Genomic DNA, 22,413 nt, shown 5'->3' with positions numbered 1-22,413 from the left:
GGCATGGCCCCGAACCAATCTACACTGTTTTTCAGCCTTCCTAAAGCACAGCTACTCTCTTAATAAAACCCATTTTAGCCATTTAGCAATGCAGCTAGAGTCAGCGGGCAGACAGAAACCCTGGCCATGACATCAATCCGCGTCTATTGTGAAGAGAATTTGACGCGCGAATGAAGTGAGTAAACTCAATGTTCATGCGTCTATTAACGTGCAAATAGTCAATGGTTACAGGTTTTAATCTTTTTTCGAAATTTCATTCATTAGTGTTCAACAGAATAAAGAAACTCTCAAAGGTTTAATTGGGGCTGGGCAATATGGCAAAAATGCAATCTCAATTAATTATTTTCCATATAAAACAATAACGATATACATTTTCATATCAGTTGTTAATGCTTCCAGATTTAATAGAGTATCCCAACAATGACTGAAGCCACAAAAATGAAAAGGTCCATTAAAAATCATAATCTATTTTCAGTGGCCGATAATTCGGTGCATCTCTAATATCAAAACACTTCGATTCTCATTGGTGTACATTTCTGCTGTGTGATTGGCTCTTAGATCATTATAAAGTAATAAAGTCCAGAGCTTATTGTTATCGACAAAAATGTTATCGTGATTGGATATGATATCGTTTATCGTTAATATCGTTCAATTTGATCTACTCCATGTCCTGAAACACATCCCCTCTCCCGCTTTCACTTCTAATTTTACTAGCAAAAGCGATTCGTTTGTGAATGAATCTTCGTTATGAACGATTCCTGTGAACCATCGATATCCCTGCGTCTTAATGTGCACATCGATATCAGATATTAACGCTTTCAGATTTAAAAAGAGTACCCCAATACTGACAAATGAGAGAGTTCATTAAATATCATAATCTATTATCAGTGGCCGATAAATCAGTGCATCTCTAATACCAAAACACTTCTAGATTTTCATTGTTGCACATTTCTGCTGTATGACTGGCTCTTAGATCACCATACAGTAAAAAATTGCAGAGCTTCCCTGCTGAAAAATCCAGCTTAAACCAGCCTAGGCTGGTTGGCTGGTTTTAGCTGGTCAACCAGGCTGGTTTTAGAGGGGTTTTGGCCGCTTCCAGGCTGGTTTCCAGCCATTTCCAGCCTGGTCTTAGCTGGACAGCCTGGGAGATGACCAGCTAAAACCAGCTTGACCAGCCTAGCAGGCTGGGAGCCCAGCCAAAACCAGCTATGTCCAGCTTAAACCAGCCTGGTCAAGCTGGTTTTAGCTGGTCATTTTCCAGCCTGACCAGCTAAGACCAGCTAAAAATAGCCAACCAGCCTAGGCTGGTTTAAGCTGGATTTTTTAGCAGGGTTATCATTGTTGTTGACATTAATTTGTTGCAATTGGATATGATATCGTTTATCGTTAATATCGTTCAATTTGATCTACTCCATGTCCTGAAACACATCCCCTCTCCCGCTTTCACTTCTAATTCTAACAGAGAGAGCGATTCGTTTGTGAATGAATCTTCGTTATGAACGATTCCTGTGAACCATCGATATCCCTGCATCTCAATGTGCACATCGATATCAGATATTAACACTTCCAGATTTAAAAAGAGTACCCCAATAATGACAAATGAGAGAGTCCATTAAATAGCATAATCTATTATCAGTGGCCGATAATTTCGGTGCATCTCTAATACCAAAACACTTCTAGATTTTCATTGTTGCACATTTCTGCTGTATGACTGGCTCTTAGATCATTATAGAGTAAAAAAATTGCAGAGCTTATCATTGTTGTTGACATAAAATTATTGCAATTTGATATCGTTTATCGTTAATATCGTTCAATTTGATCTACTCCATGTCCTAAACACATCCCCTCTCCCGATTTCACTTCTAATTTTACCAGCGAGAGCGATTCGTTTGTGAATGAATCTTCGTTATGAACGATTCCTGTGAACCATCGATTTCCCTGTTTCTCAATGTGCACATCGATATCAGATATTATCGCTTCCAGATTTAAAGGAGTATCCCAATAATGACAAATGAGAGAGTCCATTAAATAGCATAATTTATTATCAGTGGCCGATAATTTCGGTGCATCTCTAATACCAAAACACTTTTAGATTTTCATTGTTGCACATTTCTGCTGTATGACTGGCTCTTAGATCATTATAGAGTAAAAAAGTCCAGAGCTTATCATTGTTATTGACTTAAATTTGATGCGATACGATCGCGTTTCTCAGCCCAGTCTTGATGTTGAGAACCAATATATCCGTCCTTTACTTTTAAAGAAGAGAAGAAAAGACACATGGAGACCGGATGCTGACGAAAGTAATGACAGATTTAATATTCCTTAACACTATTCTTTGACAGATTCGTCATGTTTTTTTCACCCTCCATCTTTCTTTCGCCACAATAATCCCACAAAATGATGAAAAGAGAAGTCATCAGGGAGGAAAAGGAGTTCAGGAAAGGGGGAACAAGCCGAGTCATAACCACACAAAGGGAAAGAGACGAATCAAACAACGAGAAAAGGAAGAAACACAGAGTCGTGTGCGTTGGTGGAACGTTGCTACACAAATGTGAGTGAGTGTGTTTGTGTGCGAGTTGTTGAATCAGATCTGTCATTGTGGTCGTTATGTCTTTCTTCCTAAAGAACTGGACTCAGATCAGTCATTTTGCAGGAGAAGTGCATCATTTTTGCATCTACCCGGACAGGTAGACACGCCCCCAAACACACCATTGGTTGAGCAAGCTAATAATAATAATAATAAGGATAACAATAATAAATGTATTCAAAATAAATACCCTCAAAGTTCTAGATATGCTTATGAGCTTGCTTACAATCATACCTAATAATGGCTCAATTGTTTTAATATAAAGTGGCGAAAAATGATCCACTTCCCCTTTGAAATGAAGATCCAGGGTAAAAGAAAAGGTCAAAGTACATTTTAAGAGTCATTGCATGAGAAAATCAGGCAGATGTATGAAAATTTATATGTTATATGTTATATATACACACAAGTATTAGAAGTGATGTGTGAGCTTACATTTTGCTTCATTCTCTTTTTTTTATTCTATATATCTTTATTTTATTATTATATTTATATTATTATTATTTATTTATTTTTTGGGGGCTGTCTTGATCTATGATGCTTCAGACAACAATAACATCATTTATTATGACATGTTTTTGACTCTGTGAGAAAAATATATAAAGACTTTTTGATGTATTAAATAATGAAGCAATTTTTATGGAAATAAACATTCTACACATTATTTAACTTTTTATTGTACTGAAATGAGTAAAACACTTTATATTTAAGTCAATTTTTATTTTATTTGCATATTTTATTTTTTTAATAAATATTTCTTTTTTATTTTATTTTATTTTATTTTGTTTTATTTTATTTTATTTTATTTTGTTGGAATAACAGTTTTTCCTCAGCATGCTTTTGGGTCAAAGATGAACACAAATAACAGCATAAGAAAGAGAAAGTTTGATTAAAAAGCATCTAATGCCCTGGGCGAACTCCGTAAACTCTTCTTTAGAGTAAAGCCTTACATGTTTAACAATCTCAACCACAAATCTGAACACCTCAAAATCTATTCCATGTGGCAGAATCCTGCACCTCATAAACATTCCTCTAACTACTTCATTTTAAATCCTCTCTTTTTTTCAAAAATCGATGAATTTTTTTGCCTAGTTCTCATGCAATGAACCATAAAAATTACATTGGATTCATCTCATAATTATGTTGCAATATTCTTACTGTACATATATTTTCCACATCTAAATCTTAAGCTTAAATTGATAGATTGCACCTGATTAAAATAAACCTTTATTCCGTCTAAATTCAAATCCATCTAGTTAATCTCAAGGTCTGTTTTCTAAATCGTACGCATGCATGTCCACCCTTATTTTCCTTGTCAGGTCTTTCTCTTGTGCATAATCATGTTTGGTCTGTCCAGGATCCCCCTGTGCATAATATTTGGTCTATCCAAGCCTGTCCGCAGTCCAGTTCTGTTTAAATACGTATTTCAAGTGTCGCTGTTTTGTATATCAGTGCAAATAGTGCTGTTTTGATGCGTTTTTGAATGATTTAAGGGATGGTCAAGGGTAGTCGGTCGCTTCAGTGCAGTACATACTCTGTTTGTCAGTTGTGTGATTTTTTTTTTTTCAGTGTGTTGATGTCGATATCACAGAGCGCTGGGGTTTCTGAAGTTGTGCCCGGCGAATCGAGCCTGATCGGCCAGTTCCTCTTCAATCCTGGAAGGCAGAGAAAACAGACGGAGATGGACGTGGATTAATTATATGGGACGTGACAGAGAAAGAGCTGGAAGTCTCTAATCAACAGCGCTCATCAATGTAATTATTGCTTCTTTTTACGGACGCTGCTGTTTTACAGATGGTCTAAGTGCAACAGTCATTGTGCGAGTCATGTTCTGTTAAAAGACTGACGCGCCATTAAAACCAAAGGCTTTTACATTTTAAGTACACATGAAATCAAAACTAACCATATTGGTTTTCTTAACTCACATTGCTAGTTCTGTGGTGAACAATTCATCTGTGCAGGTCATTAGGGGGGGGGGGGGGGGGGGAAAGTAGTTTGCCCTTGTAATCTAAAATTAAAATCTGAAAATGTACTTCCTGTTTGTTTTCAGTTACATAATTTTAGTATTATCATCATCATCAATAACGTTACTAGTTGAACACAAAAGTTCATAACATACAAAACGAAATCATACAGATGAAATGTCTATGTTTATGCTTTGTTTGCTCGTCACTACACCTGTTCGCAGTGCAAAAGTCCATCATCTTCACATTGATTTTAGTCTTGACTCATTGCTGGTGAAGGACTTTTGTCCTAGGAGCACTGTACCAATATGGCGGCGGTATAACGCATGCTCAAAGTCTGTATGCGATATCTAGTTTATATATCTATGGTACAGTGAAAGGTGTGATTTTTGAAATAGCAAAACAATCAATAAAAGACAATAGCTATGTTTTCATCTAAAGATGCAAATTAAATTTAAGCGCAAAAGTGGAATATCGCATTAAAGACATGCGAATAAAGCAGCGTTTCCGTTTAATGAGTCAAAATCGTCACTTCCTGATTAACTAGCACCAACTATCAACAATGAAAATGGAATTTGCTGTGGTAGGAGAAGCTGCGTGAAGCTTTTCTTTATTTGATAAATTACTTGTGCCTCAGAAGACAAATGCCGAAGTGCAGTGAATGCGCAGTGGCATTTGAAGGCATGAGACGCCGAGCACAGACGCTCTTGACAGTTCTGGAGGTAATAAACACTATAACTTACACTAATTCTGAAACTGCTGATAACAAATAACAAAATCAAATGACTTTTTAAAAAAAAAAAAAAAAAAAAAGTTGTTTGTCCTTGTAATCTAAAATTAAAATCTGAAAATGTACATCCTGTTTGTTTTCAGTTACAACCTCAGATTAGATTTAGGTATTTGGCGTGGATAACATACTTAACGACGCCCCTACAGCAGTCAGCTTTGACAGTGTTATGATAACAAACAGAAATTGTGAGGAGCAGGAGGAGTCTGTAAGGTTGCTATAAAGCTGCGGTCACACTGGGCTTTTTCTCCCATAGACTTCCATTCATACACACGCGAATGCGTCAGACCGGAAACGCAGGGTCATGCGTCAAGTTTCACAGGTTGCCGCGGTGCAAAGTTCAAGCTTGGTGAACTCTGACCTGCAAAATTGCATCACTTGACTGCTTGAGGCCAATCGAGGATCAAAACATGACCTCTCTGGACAGGAATTTAAAATATGGAGCAATCGCTCGCTTTTTAAATGTCTGATCATCTTGTTTAATCCCGCCCCTTTTCGCAGAGCCGTAAGACAGAATTTAGCAACTTTTCATTTTATTTTTTCTATCTTCATTGTACATTAAATTTCATTCATTCATTCATTTTCATTTCCAGCTCATTCCTTTTATTAATCAGGGGTCGCCGCAGCGGAATGAACTGCCAGCTTATCCAACATATGTTTGGGCAGCGGTTGCCATTCCAACCGCAACACATCACCGGGAAACATCCACACACACTCACTCACACACTACAGACAATTTAGCCTACCCAATTCACCTATAGTGCATGTCTTTGGACTGTGAGGGAAACTGGAGCACCCGGAGGAAACCCATGCCAACATGGGGAGAACACGCAAACTCCACACAGAAATGCCAACTGACCCAGCCGAGGCTCGAACCAGCAACCTTCTTGCTCTAAGGCGATAACCACTGCACCACCGTGTCACCCAACATTAAAATTCCTGCTAAATATTTCCTTTGTATTGCTAACAATGTTAGCATCCTTGAAAGCTCTCTTACCTCATTAGTTGGTTGTATTTGGCGAGACGCTCAGATCTACATGGAGCTCCTGTCTTTATCTGAAAGATAAAGAGTGAAAAAGTTCACAGTTGTACTGCAACTCAAACCAAATCATTTCCTTTGCACATTTCGATGAAACAAACACGCAATTAAGGGTCCCATGGAAAAAAAAAAATGTAAAAATAGATGTTAGATTTAGTTTGTTTTAAGGACATCTATATGTTGGTGTGCTCCAAAATTTGCATTTAGGAGATATAAAACCGATTTAAACATGTAAAGCTTGCAGTATGTCACTTCACATCACCTCATACTTCAGTTTCTCATCAAATATTGAACCATCAAATTCGTTCTAGTATCTGACATGCCCCGCCCACTCAACCACTCTCACTGGCAGAGCTGTAATAAAACAAATCGCTATTGGTAGCTTTTAAAAAAGGGGAGGAGCTACACTGTCACACCCTTTTTGCACATTTCAAAGCACTTCATGGGACCTTTAATAAAGCAAGCAATATCTCCTAACAGTATAAATGGTGAAATGTGTACCTGTCCAGTGCAGAGTCCCACCACTAGATCAGCGATAAAAGTGTCTTCTGTTTCTCCGGAGCGGTGGCTGACCATCACACCCCATCCGTTAGCCTGAGCCAGCTTACATCTGAAGGAAACACCATTAAAAAGTGAGATAATGCTGATACTAAACTGTGATTGCCTGGTTGTAGTTTTCAGCCACTCACGCTTGGATGGCCTCTGTGACAGAGCCGATTTGGTTGACCTTCAGCAGCAGGCAGTTGCACGCACGGTCCTCTGCTGCCTTCTCTATCCTCTTTGGGTTTGTGACAGTCAGGTCGTCGCCAACGATCTGGATCCCCACCGAGCCTGTCATGTTAGTCCAAGCGGGCCAGTCATCCTGATCAAACGGGTCCTCGATGGACACCACTGTCAATTTTGACAAAACCAAACTTGGTCAAAATTGCTGGTATGTACAGTAGGGATGTTCCGATCGGTGTTAGGGAAAGTTACTTATGATAGTAATGCATTACAATATTGAGTTACTCCCAAAAAAGTAACTAGTTGGATTACTTAGTTACTTTTTATAGTAAGTAATGTGTTTGCTTACTTTTAAATAACTTTTTTCTGAAAACTTCCTGAGCCCAGAGCTATAGCTATATATACAGATTAATGAAAGTTTAAAGCAATGTGTACTTTTTGTTTTAATTAGTGATGTGTCCATGAACAACTCACAGTCCATGTGTTCAGATTGAGAACTTTCGAAAAAAACGAGTGCGGGATTTATTGTGATGACGCTCTTTTTAATTCAGCAATCACTTTTTTAAAGCTAATTAATAAACTAAAAAGTAACATACTGAGCAATGCGCTACGTCACTCGTTAAGCTGCGGTCACACTGAACTATTCTTCCCATAGTCTTCCATTCAAACGCACGCGAATGCGTCAGACCGAAACGCAAGCTCCTGCGGCAAGTTTCGCAGTTCGCTGCATTGCAAAGTTCAAGCTTGGTGAACTCTGACCTGCGAAATCGCATCACTTGACAGCGTGAGACCAATCGAGGATCAAAACATGACCTCTCTAGACAGAAATTTAAAATATGGAGCAATCGCTCGCTTTTTTAAGTCTAAACATCTTGTTTAATCCCGCCCCTTTTCGCAGCACCATAAAACAGAATTTCGCACGCTCTAACTCTATTGTGAGTGTGACTGCAGAATTACTGAGAAAAGTCATAGTATTAATAAAGACTATAGAATACACAAGACATGCGTCACTCGTATCTATTTGTATAGGGAAAAGTGTAACTGTCAATATGGTGAATAAAGCCCCGCCTACTACTACTAGTACATGAGCCAATCAGCGATCGCTATATGGTGAATAAAGCCTGTCTTTGCAATAGACTGATGATACTTTGGGGGAGGGGCTCGGACCAGACGTGAGTTTTTGCAGATATATTGTGATTTGGATGTTTAGAAATGAAACTAAAGAGACAGTTGTTGTTTAATTTTATTGGTGATTACTTATATGTAATGTAATCGTAAGTTTGGCAAGCAGTTTTTGGAGAAATTGATGTTTCCATTTTAAATAGAATGTCTGAACATACTGACCGAGATACTTCGCGTTTCGAAGATGGCCGCCATGTGAAATGACTTGCCTCAAAGGGACTTTGGTATTACACAACTCGTGTTACTTGTAATGCATTACCCTCAGCACTGGTTCCAATATCTGTTGACCCTTCCCGATACCGATTCCGATAACTGAGCTCAGGTTATCAGCCGATATCAAGTATTGAACTGATACCCGAATGTGTATCTGTTGACTAAATGACTACTAGCCCTGTATAAATTGACAGATTAAATTGACGGTGCGCTTCAGACTTATCCATTAATGAATGATAAACAAATACATGCAGTGAACTATTTTTATTATCTGGCATTTTGATTGTCAAACATTGGACAGTAATATTATTTACTGTACTTTACTGAAACAAGTTCTGCCACAAATCAAACATCGTTTTAATTACGCTTTTGAACTGCATTATGGTACTTCGATCTTTCTTCCGACAACTTTTAATCTTGAAAAGTTTGAAAAAGTGACTTTTATGAACATTTTTTATAGTTTAAAGTCATATATTTTCTGTGTTGGTGTTGTTTATTACGCTACGAAAACTGCCAGTACATTTTCTGTTCCTTTACAGACTTATTTCTCTATTTATATTTATTATTTCTTACTAAAAGGTCAATAAAAGTCACTTTGTTAAAAGTTAGAGTCGAATTTTCACCATGAAAGAGATCACCATCCCATAATGCAATTCACGACCGTAATAACGTAAATACTTGAATGTCAAAGTCTATACGTTTTACTGCGTTTACAATTTACCCGGAAAGTCGTTGATGAACGTCTGGTAGATCTCTAGAAGCTCGTCGCTGCTGATGTGTCTGTCTGCATTTGGAGGCGACTTGAAGTCAAGGTCGTACTTCCCTTCACGGTAAAACTCAGACGCTGCTACATCCATCCCGATCACAACTTTATCTGTGAATCCGGCCTTGTCTATGGCTGTCTTTATCAACTCGAGCGCTGTGAGGAGACAACAGAACAAAATAGCGTTGTAAAAATGATCCCTGTTTACAGTGAAAATATCTAAGATCACTGTACTCTGCATGTTAGGTCAGTAGTTGGTGATGTCACAAACTGCGAACATACTGTATGTCAGCTTTATGAAACATCATGGCCTCTTTGAGTACACTCACACGATGTCATTGTGATAGAGCAATTCCATGCAAAAGGTTTCACCAAAATAGCAAAACCCTATCTGGGTTTTTTTTTTTTTTTTGCATGGAAGGGCATCTCCTGCGTAAAACATGCTGGAATAGTTGGCGGTTCATTCTGCTGTGGTGACCCCTAAATAAGGGACTAAGTCAGGGATCACCAAACTTGTTCCTGGAGGGCCGGTGTCCTGCAGATTATAGCTCCAACTCTAATCAAACACACCTGCACAAGCTAATCAAGGTCTAACTAGGTATACTTGAAACATCCAGGCAGGTGTGTTGAGGCAAGTTAGAGCTAAACCCTCCGGGACCGAGATTGGTGACCCCTGGACTAAGTCGAACGAAAATGAATTAAAGCGTTTGTGGAACTTCATAAGATTACAGTTGAACAACTGAAGACAAATAGATTGTTTTGGTTGCTTTTCTGGACTTCATATGTTCATATTGCCGTCTATGGAGGATGAGAGAGCTCCAGGATTTCATCTAAAAATAGTTTAACTTGTGTTTCAAAGATATATGAAAAGTTTATGGGAAATTAAAATTAAATGAGGGTAAGTAATTAATAACAGAATTTACATTTTGGGGTGAACTAACCCTTTTAAAACAATGTTCATCTAAAAATTGCAGGTCTTTACCGTTACAAGAAAAGAGCATGTAGCATTGAATTACACTGCTAACTATTTTTGGAAATTACATGGTATTTAACTGTAATATTATCTGTGTTTTACTGTAGGACAGTATGTTAGTGCATTGTAAAGTTGCATCGTGAGAATTACTGTATATTTTAATTATTTCTGTGTAATTTTTATATACAGAAAAGTACATGAGACAGGTAAAACTGAAATGATGAAGCTGAAACAATATCAAAAGAGGACTCAAGCAGAGAGCCACAAGTACACAGAATACATGAGGAATTATACAAGGCACAGGTCAACACAATAGGTATTGAAACAGACTGATGGAAACCCAGCTAATGTTCTCTGTTTCTATAAAGTATACCCATTGTGTCCTATTACTGTATATTTTACAGTAAAGATAGTGCCCTGTAGAAACATATAAAGCTAAATAAATGGTGCTTTAATTGTATATACAGTATCTTTAAGTTACTAACAAACTTCTGCCAGTAAGTTGCTGTACACTACCTGATAAAAATGTCTTGTCGCCTATCCAAGTTTTAGGAACAACAAATAACAACTTGACTTCTAGTTGATCATTTGGTATCAGAAGTGGTTTATATGAAAGGCAAAGGCCTCTAGATTACACTTATTTTACCAAAATAAAATGTGATCATGCCTTGATTGCTAATTATTTAATTAGGACAGTAAGGTCTGACTTTGCTTAGACAAAAGTCTTGTCACTGAACAGAAATAATGTACAGTGTAGAGTATAAAGTCATGCCACAGTGGAAACAGAGATAATATTGTGTCTGACTCCCATGAGCTTGGAGGACTGCATCCATACATCTCTGCAATGACTCAAACAACTTATTAATAAAGGAATGGCAAAAGAAAGTGCTCCTGCAGAACTCCCAGAGTTTATCAAGATTCTTTGGATTCATCTTCAATGCTTCCTCCTTCATCTTACCCCAGACTTGTTCAATAATGTTTATTTCTTTTGACTGGGCTGGCCAATCCTGGAGCACCTTGACTTTCTTTGCTTTCAGGAGCTTTGATGTGGAGGCTGAAGTATGAGAGGTGCTATCCTGCTGAATAACTTGCCCTCTCCTGTAGTTTGTAATGTAATGGGCAGCACAAATGTCTTGATACCTCAGGCTGTTGATGTTGCCATCCAATCTGCAGATCTCTCGCACGCCTCCCTACTGAATGAAACCCCAAACCATGATTTCTCCCTTAACAAACTTGACTGATTTCTGTAAGACTCTTGGGTCCATGTGGATTCCAGTAGGTCTTCTGCAGTTTTAGTGATGATTGGGATGCAGTTCAACAGATGATTCCTCAGAAAAATCGACCTCCGCCACTTTTCCAAATGATCAACTAGAAGTCAAGCTATTATTTGTTGCTCTTACAACTGGGATTGACGACAAGACTTTTGTCAGGTAGATTTTACAAGAACTTGTTAACCATGTATGACTGAAAGCATATTTTCTTGTAAAACATATTCCTTATTTAACAACTACAACAGCAGCATAAATCATTTCACACCCCACCTTCACTGTTCTCCAGGATATTTGGCGCGAAACCTCCCTCATCCCCGACATTGGTGGCATCCTGGCCATATTTCTCCTTGATGACACCTTTCAAGGTCTGGTAAAGTTCAGCTCCGACCCGCAGCGCATCACGAAAAGACTCCGCACCCACAGGAAGAACCATGAACTCCTGCATGGCCAGTTTGTTTCCAGCGTGTGAGCCTCCGTTGATCACATTAAACGCCTGACAGATGACAGGGAGGATGTGCTTAGTCAGTTCATTTCCACAAATCATCAAGAGAAAATACCAACAGTGCTGAATTATTGTCTCGTGCACTGAAGTCATGGAACAGAGTAATGAGTTTTCTTACAGGAACTGGCAGCACTAGTTCTGTGTTTCCTGCCAGATCAGCAATATGACGGTACAGGGGGGCGCCTTTTTCTGCCGCACCGGCCTTGCAGATGGCAAGAGACACTCCAAGGATGGCGTTAGCACCAAACTGGGCTGCAGACATTATGGATGGAGAGAAATTATACAGTAGTTATATATGGATATGACATGAGGGTGAGTAATTAATAGCAGTATTTACATTTTTGGGTGAACAAACCCTTCTAAAATAGTGTACAAAAACAATGTTCGTTTAGAAATTGCAAGTCATTTTCACAAACAATTAAAAAAAAAAAAGAGGATGTAGCATTGAATAAAAATAAATTAATATGTATTTTTAAATTTTATCAACTCATTTATATGTATAAAACCCATTGTTGGGTTATTTTTGTTTTTAAATGAAACTAAGGGGCGACAAGGTGGCTCAGTGGTTAGCACTGTCGCCTCACGGCAAGAAGGTCACTGGTTCGAGTCCCGGCTGGGCCAGTAGGCATTTCTGAGTTTGCATGTTCTCCCCGTGTGTCACATCAGCAATCAAGTCCTTATAAAAGGCTGGTAAACACCCAGATTGAGGTAGAACAAAAAATCTGCCATTATATGGACTACAGATCCAGTCATGCAACCCTCACACGCACCTGTTCTGGATTTCGCAGACTGCACACACACATACAGCCGGAGGATCGTTATGATTACATGGACTTTAAATACAGCGCACTAATTAGAGGGGAATAATAGTTGGATAATAATCATGTGGAAGCGCATAAACCTAACTGTAAGCCTAAACTTAACATTAACTGTAAACGTATCCCTTAATTCTGATTGGCTGATTGGAATGTTGTTCCAGGATCAACATAGATGTCAATCCAGAAACATGTCCTACCGGTTGAAATCAGGTTGGCATTGTTTTTACAGGTGGTTTGTCAACCCCACTCACCACTGTGAAGCAAACCACCTGTAGAAACACTCCTCTCTCTATAAAAAAAAACCTATAGCACTTAATCCCCTGAGTTTCTTTGTATAGTAATGAATGTGAGTGTATAATAAGGAATGTGAAAGGTGGCATATTTGAATGCAGGGTATCATTTTCAGTCAAAAAGTTACTTTTTAGTGTGTTATTATGGCCTGTATGGCTGATATGACAAATTATTTATATGGGCATATTTTTTTTATTTTTTTTGTCATTCTAGGTCATCGAATATTTTAATAATTTACTGAAGTACAGCGCTAAGCATGCAGATGAATAAGCACATACGTAAATCACTGATTTGGAAATATCATTTTATAATTAGCATTTTGTGGAAATCCAAATGCGATTGGTCAGACTTTGATTAAAGATTACCAGAACAAACTATTATTTTCAGCAGATTAACTTTAAACAGATGAATTAAACAAGGCACAGGTGAACACAATAGGTATCGAAACAGAAAATGATGGGAACCCATTTAATGTTCTCTGTTTCTATAAAGTATACCTATTGTGTTCTATTGCTGTATATTTTACAGTAAAGATATGCATAGCGTTCTGTAAATACAGCAAAATAAATGGTGCTGTAAATGTAAATACGGTATTTTTCTGTAATTGATTTACAGTAAATTTAGATTTCACACAGCCTTTAAACTACTGTAAACCTTAAAAATATTATTTATTTTTTATATTGGACTCACATTTGTTCTCTGTGCCGTCCATTTCGATCATCATGTTGTCCAGTTTCTCCTGATCCACCACACTTATCTCCTAAAGTTCACATCATGAAGATATAAAACTCTCCAGGTTAGTAATAATAATAATACAGCGCTTGATTGATGCATGTTAAAATATGAATTCATTAACCCTGCTGCTGTCAAATGAGTTTTGTCAATCAGAAAAAAACAATCATCAATTATTCAAAGACTATTGAAGTATGTTTAGGCTCTTTAGCTTTCGCATTGTAGAGTGAAGATTAGGAAATCAAAAAGGACATGATAAGAACGAAAGAATGAAATGTGTATAATCATAATGAAAATCGAGACCTGGATAATAGGAGATTTTGTGTCTCTGCCATTGGTAGATTTGAAGCAGCTGTTCTAAAAGCTCCTGTTATAAGTAAACGGGGTTTAAATATGAAAAGAAAACATGGTTTAAAAAGTGCAGGGGTGGGATCTGATTCTGATCCCGTCTGATCGGAATCTGATCTGTAAAACAAACAAACAAACAAATAACAAATAATTCGATTAACAATTATTTAGATTTAAACTGTGAAATAAAAATCAGATTGAAAATTATTGGGAAAGAAGCGGGGAAAACATCTGGAGGAAGAAACTGCATGGGATGAGAAAAACACAAGAGGCTGTAAAATAATATAAATCATAATGAAAATGAATTAAATAACAAATGTAGCTATAGATAAGTCCATTTTAACTAAATATTGCGGATGTAAATACAAGTCTGTTTCCTATACAGTTTCCTTTATTTCACAGTCTGCTGACGTAAATAAACGTAATTAAACCTTAAATGTGCTGTATGTAAGTTTATGACTATTCAAAAGCATCAAAATACCATATTCTTCTTTGAAAATGTGTTTTCCGTGCCAGAACGTTCGCCTTTGATTGGGTCATTTAACCCTCCCACTGCCAGTTTAGCAAATTATATTTCAGTACCTCGGGTTGCTTTGGTGGAAAACAGCGTGATTCATTCACTTAGTCGTAAAGGCTCTGATAGTGTGCATCCGCGACCGAAATGCGAACGTAAATATTAGGTGAGCAGGTTACACTGTAACCCGTGTCCTAACAACATACTACATTGACGAGAATTGCAGTGATAAGCAATTCGGCTGTTTGCACCAAACGAAACACGGCAGAAATGTAAATACAGCCATTCAGAAGCACAGAATAGTGCATTCACTGCACTCCAGCAAAATGCTAATGTTTATAATCGAATTATTACATATTAAACCTTATTAAAATTATTAAATGTAGATCCTGAATCACTGATTTGTGTTGGTTTACACTCAGTCACAGTTCTAAAGTTTAATGTCAAACAGTTTATCTTATTTTCAAGATCTGAGGTGAACTATCTGCTGCTGCTTTCAGTGGTATGGCAATAAATGCCATGTGAAATGGCATTCAAACTCATATTATTAGCATTTAACACTGAATAAAGCACATGAGGTGTACCTGAGGTGATCACTGTCAGTTTTCTGTTGCTCAGCTGCAATAATTAGAAGCCATTTTTAAAATATAAATTTCAGGTGTTGGTAAGAGTAAAAACTCTTTGTAATATGGAGAATATTCCTTCTATCGCATGATGTTGCTTTTAGTTTGAACCCGATTTAAATCAGTCTTGATAGTCAGGCTCTTGTTGTCGTCAATCTGGCAACCTGCGCTTGCGTCAAGCCGTCAGTCAGAGGAGGAGCCGAGTGAACGTGTTTTGGACCATGTGCTAGTTCAACCACTGGGTGTCAAACTTACATACTGCACCTTTAATAATGTTACAATTATCATTTAATATATATATATATATATATATATATATATATATATATATATATATATATATATATATATATATACATATATATATATATACATATATATATATATATATACATATATATATATATATATATATATATATATATATATATATATATATATATATATATATATATATACATATATATATATATATATATATACATATATATATATATATATATATATATATATATATATATATATACATATACATATATATATATATATATATATATATATATATATACATATACATATATATATACATATACATATATATACACACACACATATATATATATATATATATATATATATATATTATCTTGAAGTTTAGATAAAATTTTTAATTCTATTTTTTTCAAATATTTCCCAAGTGATGTTTAACAGAGCAACCTTTTTCATTTTTTGGCTCAATATTGTAAGCCGCCCTAATCTTTTTTTTTTTTTGATTGGCTACAGAATAAATTGTTGTCTAATTACTTGCATAGTTAACCTAATTAGCATATGAACGCCTTTAAATGTCACTTTAATACTAGTATCTTGAAAAATAAATAGTAAAACATTATTTACTGTCATCATCCATTCATTTATTTTCTTTTCGACTTCGTCCCTTTATTAATCCGGGATCACCACAGCGGAATGAACCGCCAACTTATCCAGCATATGTTTCACGCAGCGGATGCCCTTCCAGTTGCAACCCATCTCTGGGGAAACATCCATACACACCCATTCACACTCATACACTACGGACAATTTCGCCTAACCAATTCACCTGTACCGCATGTATTACATACGTCACGACTTCACCGATTCTACATTAAACAGCACTTGGGAAATATTTTAAAACTAATTTTGTCTTCAAGTGCCTATGAAACCTGTGGATTATTTGTTCCTTTTTTATTTTAATTTCATAGAAATTAATCTGTTTAGCTCAGGTAATCTTTTCCAGAATTAAGCAAAAAAGAGCAGATCGCAGTTTATAATCCTTCTGGTGCTGGCTGAGTTCTGATTGTTTGATTATTTATACTAAAATGTGCTTTATTTCACTTACAGATGCAATGATGGCTGGCCCGAGAGTGTCATTAATGTGTCCGACAGCCTTCAGTACACCTTAAAACATGGGTCAAGACGGATCAAATTAAATACTAATAGTACAAGGTGTCAAAAAAAAGAGATCTTTTTTAGTTTTATCCAATCCCTGAGTAGTCTTTGAATGCTGACCTTTGCCATTATAGCGGCTCTTGTCTCCGTCTCGGAGTTCTAGAGCCTCGTAGATGCCTGTGGATGCTCCGCTGGGCACCGCAGCCCTGAACAGACCTGAAAACACATTAAACATTTATTATTACCAAATATAAATGAATTAATTATTATTTACCTTTTTTCCATTATGCTTTTAAGAAGAACTTGTTATATTTAATGGACATTTGTGGAGGAATTCATTTTTAGATGACTCCTATAGTCTGATTTATTAGCATTAAAAAACTGCTTTTATTCTAGCCGAAATAAATTTTAAAAGATTTTCTCCAGAATAATAAATATTATTAGTCATACTGTAAAAAAAATCCCTGTTCTGTTAAACATTATTTGGGAGATATTTGAAAAAGAAAACAAAAATCACAGGAGGGCTAATCATTTTGACTTCAACTGTATATTCCACATATTGTTTTGCATGGATTAGCATGTCGGCTTATGCTATTCTGCTGAGTAGAGAGACTTTATTGATTCACCTTTATCGGTTCTCAGGTCCACCTCCACTGTAGGGTTTCCCCGAGAGTCCAGGATTTCCCTGGCAATGATGCTTACAACAGACATCCTTAAAGACAAGAGCAAAAACAGACAAACGATAAGCTAAACCTCTACTTTTCTCAATGTCAGTGTGTTGTTTAGACACTGTTTATGGCATTTATTTTAAAGTAACACTCCACTTTTTAAAAAATAAGTTCCTTTACAGCTCCCCTAAAGTTAAACAGTTCAGTTTTATAATTTTTTAATCCATTCAGACATTTAACAGGTTTGGCGGGAGCACTTTTAGCTTAGCTTAGCATACATCATTGAATCCGATTAGACCATTAGCATGTCACTCAAAAATGGCGAAAGAGTTTGTATTATTTGAAGCTTGACTCTTCTGCTGATACATTGTGATGGACGAAAAATGAAACGTCTGTAATATCAGTGTGCCTGTTGTAGCCATAGTATGGCAGATTGTAAAGGTCCACCACTTGAGAGAAGTCCACTGAACACAGCCCTGTGAACTTTGGTTCTGACCACTGTTGTTCCCAAGGGTTTTTAATATTGCTGTTGCCGGATTTTTAATTGTTCACAATGTTTTCTGACAGGGTCTTAAATAAAAAAAATTTACTGGCGAGTTTCTGATGTGCATTAAATGTTATATATGTTTGTTTTTAAACGGGAATCTTATGCTAACTAATGAGAGTACAAAACAATATTGCTGCTTCAGAATATTTCAGACATATTAACATATTGGATAAGAGCAAAGCCACAGCACATGCAAACAACTGGATCTTCTGTATTAAATGAATTTGACAAAAGGCGCGCAACATTTTCACACGAGAAAGCACATTTGTATGCGGGAATGTTGGTGATTTGCTGATATGCTGCAACGGCCCCTTTAAATATGAGTAATGTCGCAAATTTTGGTGCTCTCAGGGCCAGATCGTTGTTGTCAGGTGCGCCATAGTGAACTTAGATGCTCTCGCTGTCGTTATTGAAGTGCAGTACAAACATGTAAACAACACAATCAAACTATCACCGCATTTTGTCTATACACAGACAACTGTTTGACACTTCTCTGCACCTACCGAGGCAGTTAAGGAACACAGACACACACATCATGAAATGCAGAGGTTGTTTCCCTATTCGGCATATGGTATCAAATTCCTTTAAAACTACACTTTTCGTCGGCGCCAGTGGTGCAGTGGTTAGTTAGTGGGTCGACACACCGGTGCTCACGGCGACCTGAGTTTGAATCCTGCCTCACGGCCTTCCCCTCTCTCTGCTCCCCATGCTTTCCTGTCAATACTCTCTACTGTCTTATTATACAATAAAGGTTTCAAAAAAAAAAAAAAAACTACACTCTTCCAGCAGTTCCACACATCTAATATCTTGTTTGTCAGGGCGGACATACATGAAATGTTCCAGATGAAAGTGAAAGTGCCAAAGTGCAGTTAAAGTCAACAAATTAAAAACAAAACACCCGAAATTACATGAAACTCCAGAGGAAACATGGATAGCGGGCTGAGGCAATGACATTAATTGCTGTATAATGATATATAACATGTATAAAAGGAACATTCAAAAAGCAACTCATGTAAACATCATCATTATATTTTTTTCGATTAAGGCAAATCATTTGATCACTGGGCGATTAATCGAAAAGAAATCGAAGTCAACATTCAGAACCTATAATCAATATAACTTTTCAATATAACAATATAACTTAATGTGTCACGTGACCCCACTCTGTTAAAGGCTGTGGCTGATTTCTGCAGCCACTTTGCAGCCACATCTGATCTCTGGACCAGTAGGACGATGGACTCATTCTTGACTTTGCACTACACTGACGATGATTGGAAGCTGCGCCAGAGATTCTTTAAGATGGCATATAAAACTATGAAGACAAAAAATACAATTAGGAAATAAATAAAATAATCGTTCATTAATTGTAATCGATTTAAGACGTTCAATTAATCAAGATTTTCGTTTTAAAATCACCCAGCCCTATCAATGACTGATGTCCATGTAACGTAGTCATTAGGACAATGACTACAGGTGACCATCACCTTGGTGTGTACCAAACTTTAATTAAACCAAACTTGCAGTGTGAACACACCCTTAGGCTTCGGGATTTTGACAGCTTGACTAGACAATTCACAGGAATTATTATTACCATTTGCTATTCAATAAAAAATAAGTAGTTTAAGCACCAATTCTCACTATTAGTGGTTTAATAATTGTTTATTAGTACTTATAAAGCACATATTCTGTTCTGTGTTGATCTTTTTTACATATCCCTAATCCTACCTAGTACTTAAAACCAACTACTAGCTATTAATAAGCAGCAAATTAGCAGTTTATTGAGGCAAAGTCATAGCAAACGGTTTATAAAGAATTGCGTGTGACTGGAAAAATAGTATGGGGAAAATGGCTAGACTGTGAATATTATATAATATTTAAAATATGCACTTTAATTCTACAAAATAACCCCACAAACATACACGAAGTGACCGCCATCTTTTTTTGGACTTCAGCATCTCTGCAAACGCGTCAGGAGATGTCAATCAATCTGATGGTGCCTTTTTAAAACGGCTGTGTTTTTCTGGAACATTCAGTCCCGTCTTTTGTAGAGCAGTGGGAGAAACTGCTCAAGCATCGACATGGAGATGCCTGAGCTGGCAGCCAATGGAAAAGCAGAACATGCGAAATGCATCCTAAATATGCTACAACCGACATGGGCGCGCGCACGTGTCACCTTGTTAATGCAACGGGCGACCACCAGCACCGAAAGCGGCCGAGGAGGAGGGCCCTTATTCGGGATGACACAGTGGAATGTTTGCCCGCAGGTGCTCAGGTTATGATCGAGCATCTAAATCCGGATGAGGCTAATTTGCCAATGTGTGTGTGTGAGAGAGAGTGTGTGTGGTACTGCAGCAGATATAAGGGGAGGAGGGGGCGGACGGGTGGGGTGCATATAGCGCAGAAAGTGGCGTGATGGGGCAAGAACAAGATAAATATTTTAACATGCCTTTGGCGAAAAGAAGAGCTTTCTGAAATGGAGCATCGAAGCGAGTAGTATGTAGTGGGTTGTTCACGAGCGATTCGTTTCTGTGTTTTTTTTCGCGCGCGTCACGTGACTAATATACAAATAACTCCGTACGACTCGCGATTTTTTCCTTGTTTCTTATCTTTTCCTGTATAAATAGTTGCATTTTTAATCATATTTGTGTTCATTTAGGGGTAAAAAATGTAATATTTCGATTAAACTTTGGTTAAATTAGTCAAAACTGTATGTATCATGAGCAATTCTGTAAATTGACCCACTCTTACATCACGAATTAGAACAGATTGGACACACACTGACAACACACACACACACACACACTCTGAGAGGCAATACAGAAAGAGTGTTGCAAACACATAGTGCGATATCCATCTGCCCGACCCCTTAGCCTACCAGCGGACACCAAAAAAAAAAAAAAAACGCCACCCAAAATCAAATCCAGCATCCCAACATAAGAAGTGACACCTCACGCACGAGTCGATGTCTTCCTTTTCTAACTGGAACATTCACAAATCAAGTCCGTATACAGAATAATTAGCATAATGACCTCAATGACCCCATGGCAGATGATGGAAATGAGCTGCCTAAATAGATGTCAAATAAAAAGGCTTCTTACCTGCCGTCAGTGCGTGTAGCCTTGCGAGAGGCAAGCCTGGAAGTGTGAAACTGCGGAAGAGAGAGGAAAACAGAGCGAGGGTGGGAGGAAAGCAGAATGAGAGCGAGATGAGAGGAGAAACAGAAGGGGGAGGGGATGAAAAGATGAGTCAGAGGAAGATGCTGAGAATTAGAGGGGAGAGAAACAGGAGGATGAGTAGGTCAAGGCGACTGATTAATAAGCGGGAACAAGGGACCCGGGAAGAGGAGGGGAGACAACAAACACAGGGTGCTGCAATGCTCCTCTGTGCATGACGGCTGGTAAAAATAGATGCATGGAGGAACTGGGTTTAAAAGATGCTGAATGTGCCTGCATTAGTGGCGAATGCTGAAAATGTTGAAACATATTGTTGGTGGAATGAGGATTTTAGGTTGCAGAACTTTGTGTTTTTGGTGTATTTTTAAAATGTGTTATTTTACAGGATGTTTTTTTGCAATAAAAAAAATGTATACATACAGTTCAGAATTATTAGCCCTCCAGTTAAATTTTCATTTTTATACATTTCTAAACATTATAGTTTGAATCAACCCAGGCTCATTCTGAAAACGTACCCCTATATACATTTCTGGAGAGCACCAAAACATCCCAGGAGATATGTTTTTTTGCAGTTTTTTGTTTATGCGAATCCACCAGAGGCCGCTGTGTACGCCTTTTGAGATCTCAAATTGACTTGCCGACCCACTTTCCTAAGCCCAACCGACAGTGTTTTGAAAAGCAATCCAGAAAAAGAAAAGCCCTCGCCTGATTTTTACAATGTTTTCAGCTTTTACTTACATTATCAAAATGTTATTTACTTGTTTATTTTATTTTTGGCTTTTGTTTATGTCTTACCTGCTTTCTGGAAGCGTTCTTCACTGGACTTGAACCCCGTCGGCGCAGTCAACCCTTCTCTGTGTTTCAAGACTGCGATGTATGCGCGAGCTATTGGACAAACTGGTAACAGCGGGAAAGCCGTCTATACTGAGGTAAGTGGTCAGCTGGTAAGCGAGAAAAGGAACGGCATCATATCGCCCCCTAGTGTTCATTTTAAAGACGAAATATAGCCATACTTACTTCTGGCTACATAATTCGCAATCTCCAGAAATGTATATACAGTAGGGCTATGTTTTCAGAATGAGCCTGTGTTGGTTTTAATAACTTATTTCTTTTATTTTTGCCATGATGACAGGACATAATATTTGACTAGATATTTTTCAAGATACTAGTATTCAGCTTAAAGTGCAATTTAATGGCCTAACTTAGATTAATAAGGCAAGTCATTGTATAACAATAGTTTGTCCTGTAGACAATCCAAAATAAATAGAATTGA

At 37.4% G+C, this 22,413-nt stretch overlaps 1 protein-coding gene across 2 annotated transcripts; it reads right to left on the bottom strand.

The window, feature by feature from the left end:
* Positions 1 to 3,794: 3,794 nt before the first annotated feature.
* Positions 3,795 to 21,092, bottom strand: eno2 (enolase 2). Of its 2 annotated transcripts, NM_001003848.2 has the most exons (12): positions 21,066 to 21,092; positions 17,379 to 17,464; positions 16,873 to 16,968; positions 16,703 to 16,761; positions 13,801 to 13,870; positions 12,120 to 12,253; positions 11,770 to 11,992; positions 9,214 to 9,411; positions 7,064 to 7,265; positions 6,876 to 6,984; positions 6,333 to 6,391; positions 4,139 to 4,239 (listed from the first exon to the last, which is right to left on the bottom strand). In NM_001003848.2, exons 2-12 carry the CDS (start codon positions 17,461 to 17,463, stop codon positions 4,170 to 4,172), a joined length of 1,305 nt encoding a protein of 434 aa, NP_001003848.1. In that variant the 5' UTR covers position 17,464; positions 21,066 to 21,092; the 3' UTR covers positions 4,139 to 4,169. The 2 variants fall into 2 exon arrangements, with proteins under 2 accessions (XP_068071158.1, NP_001003848.1); XM_068215057.2 differs by lacking the exons at positions 16,703 to 16,761; positions 16,873 to 16,968; positions 17,379 to 17,464; positions 21,066 to 21,092 and adding an exon at positions 14,146 to 14,307 and having other exon boundaries at positions 3,795 to 4,239.
* Positions 21,093 to 22,413: the final 1,321 nt, after the last annotated feature.

The sequence above is a fragment of the Danio rerio genome, chromosome 19 (assembly GCF_049306965.1).
Source record: "Danio rerio strain Tuebingen ecotype United States chromosome 19, GRCz12tu, whole genome shotgun sequence".
NCBI classification, from domain to species: domain Eukaryota; kingdom Metazoa; phylum Chordata; class Actinopteri; order Cypriniformes; family Danionidae; genus Danio; species Danio rerio.
This window is presented reverse-complemented; position numbering and strand designations above follow the sequence as displayed.

Coding starts and splice junctions, on each gene's coding strand:
- eno2 (NM_001003848.2), bottom strand. CDS start 17,463: ATGTCTGTTGTAAGCATCATTGCCAGGGAAATCCTGGACTCTCGGGGA. Junction 16,762..16,872: donor GAGCCGCTATAATGGCAAAG/GTCAGCATTCAA, acceptor CCATGTTTTAAG/GTGTACTGAAGGCTGTCGGA. Junction 6,392..6,875: donor TGGGACTCTGCACTGGACAG/GTACACATTTCA, acceptor TTTATCTTTCAG/ATAAAGACAGGAGCTCCATG.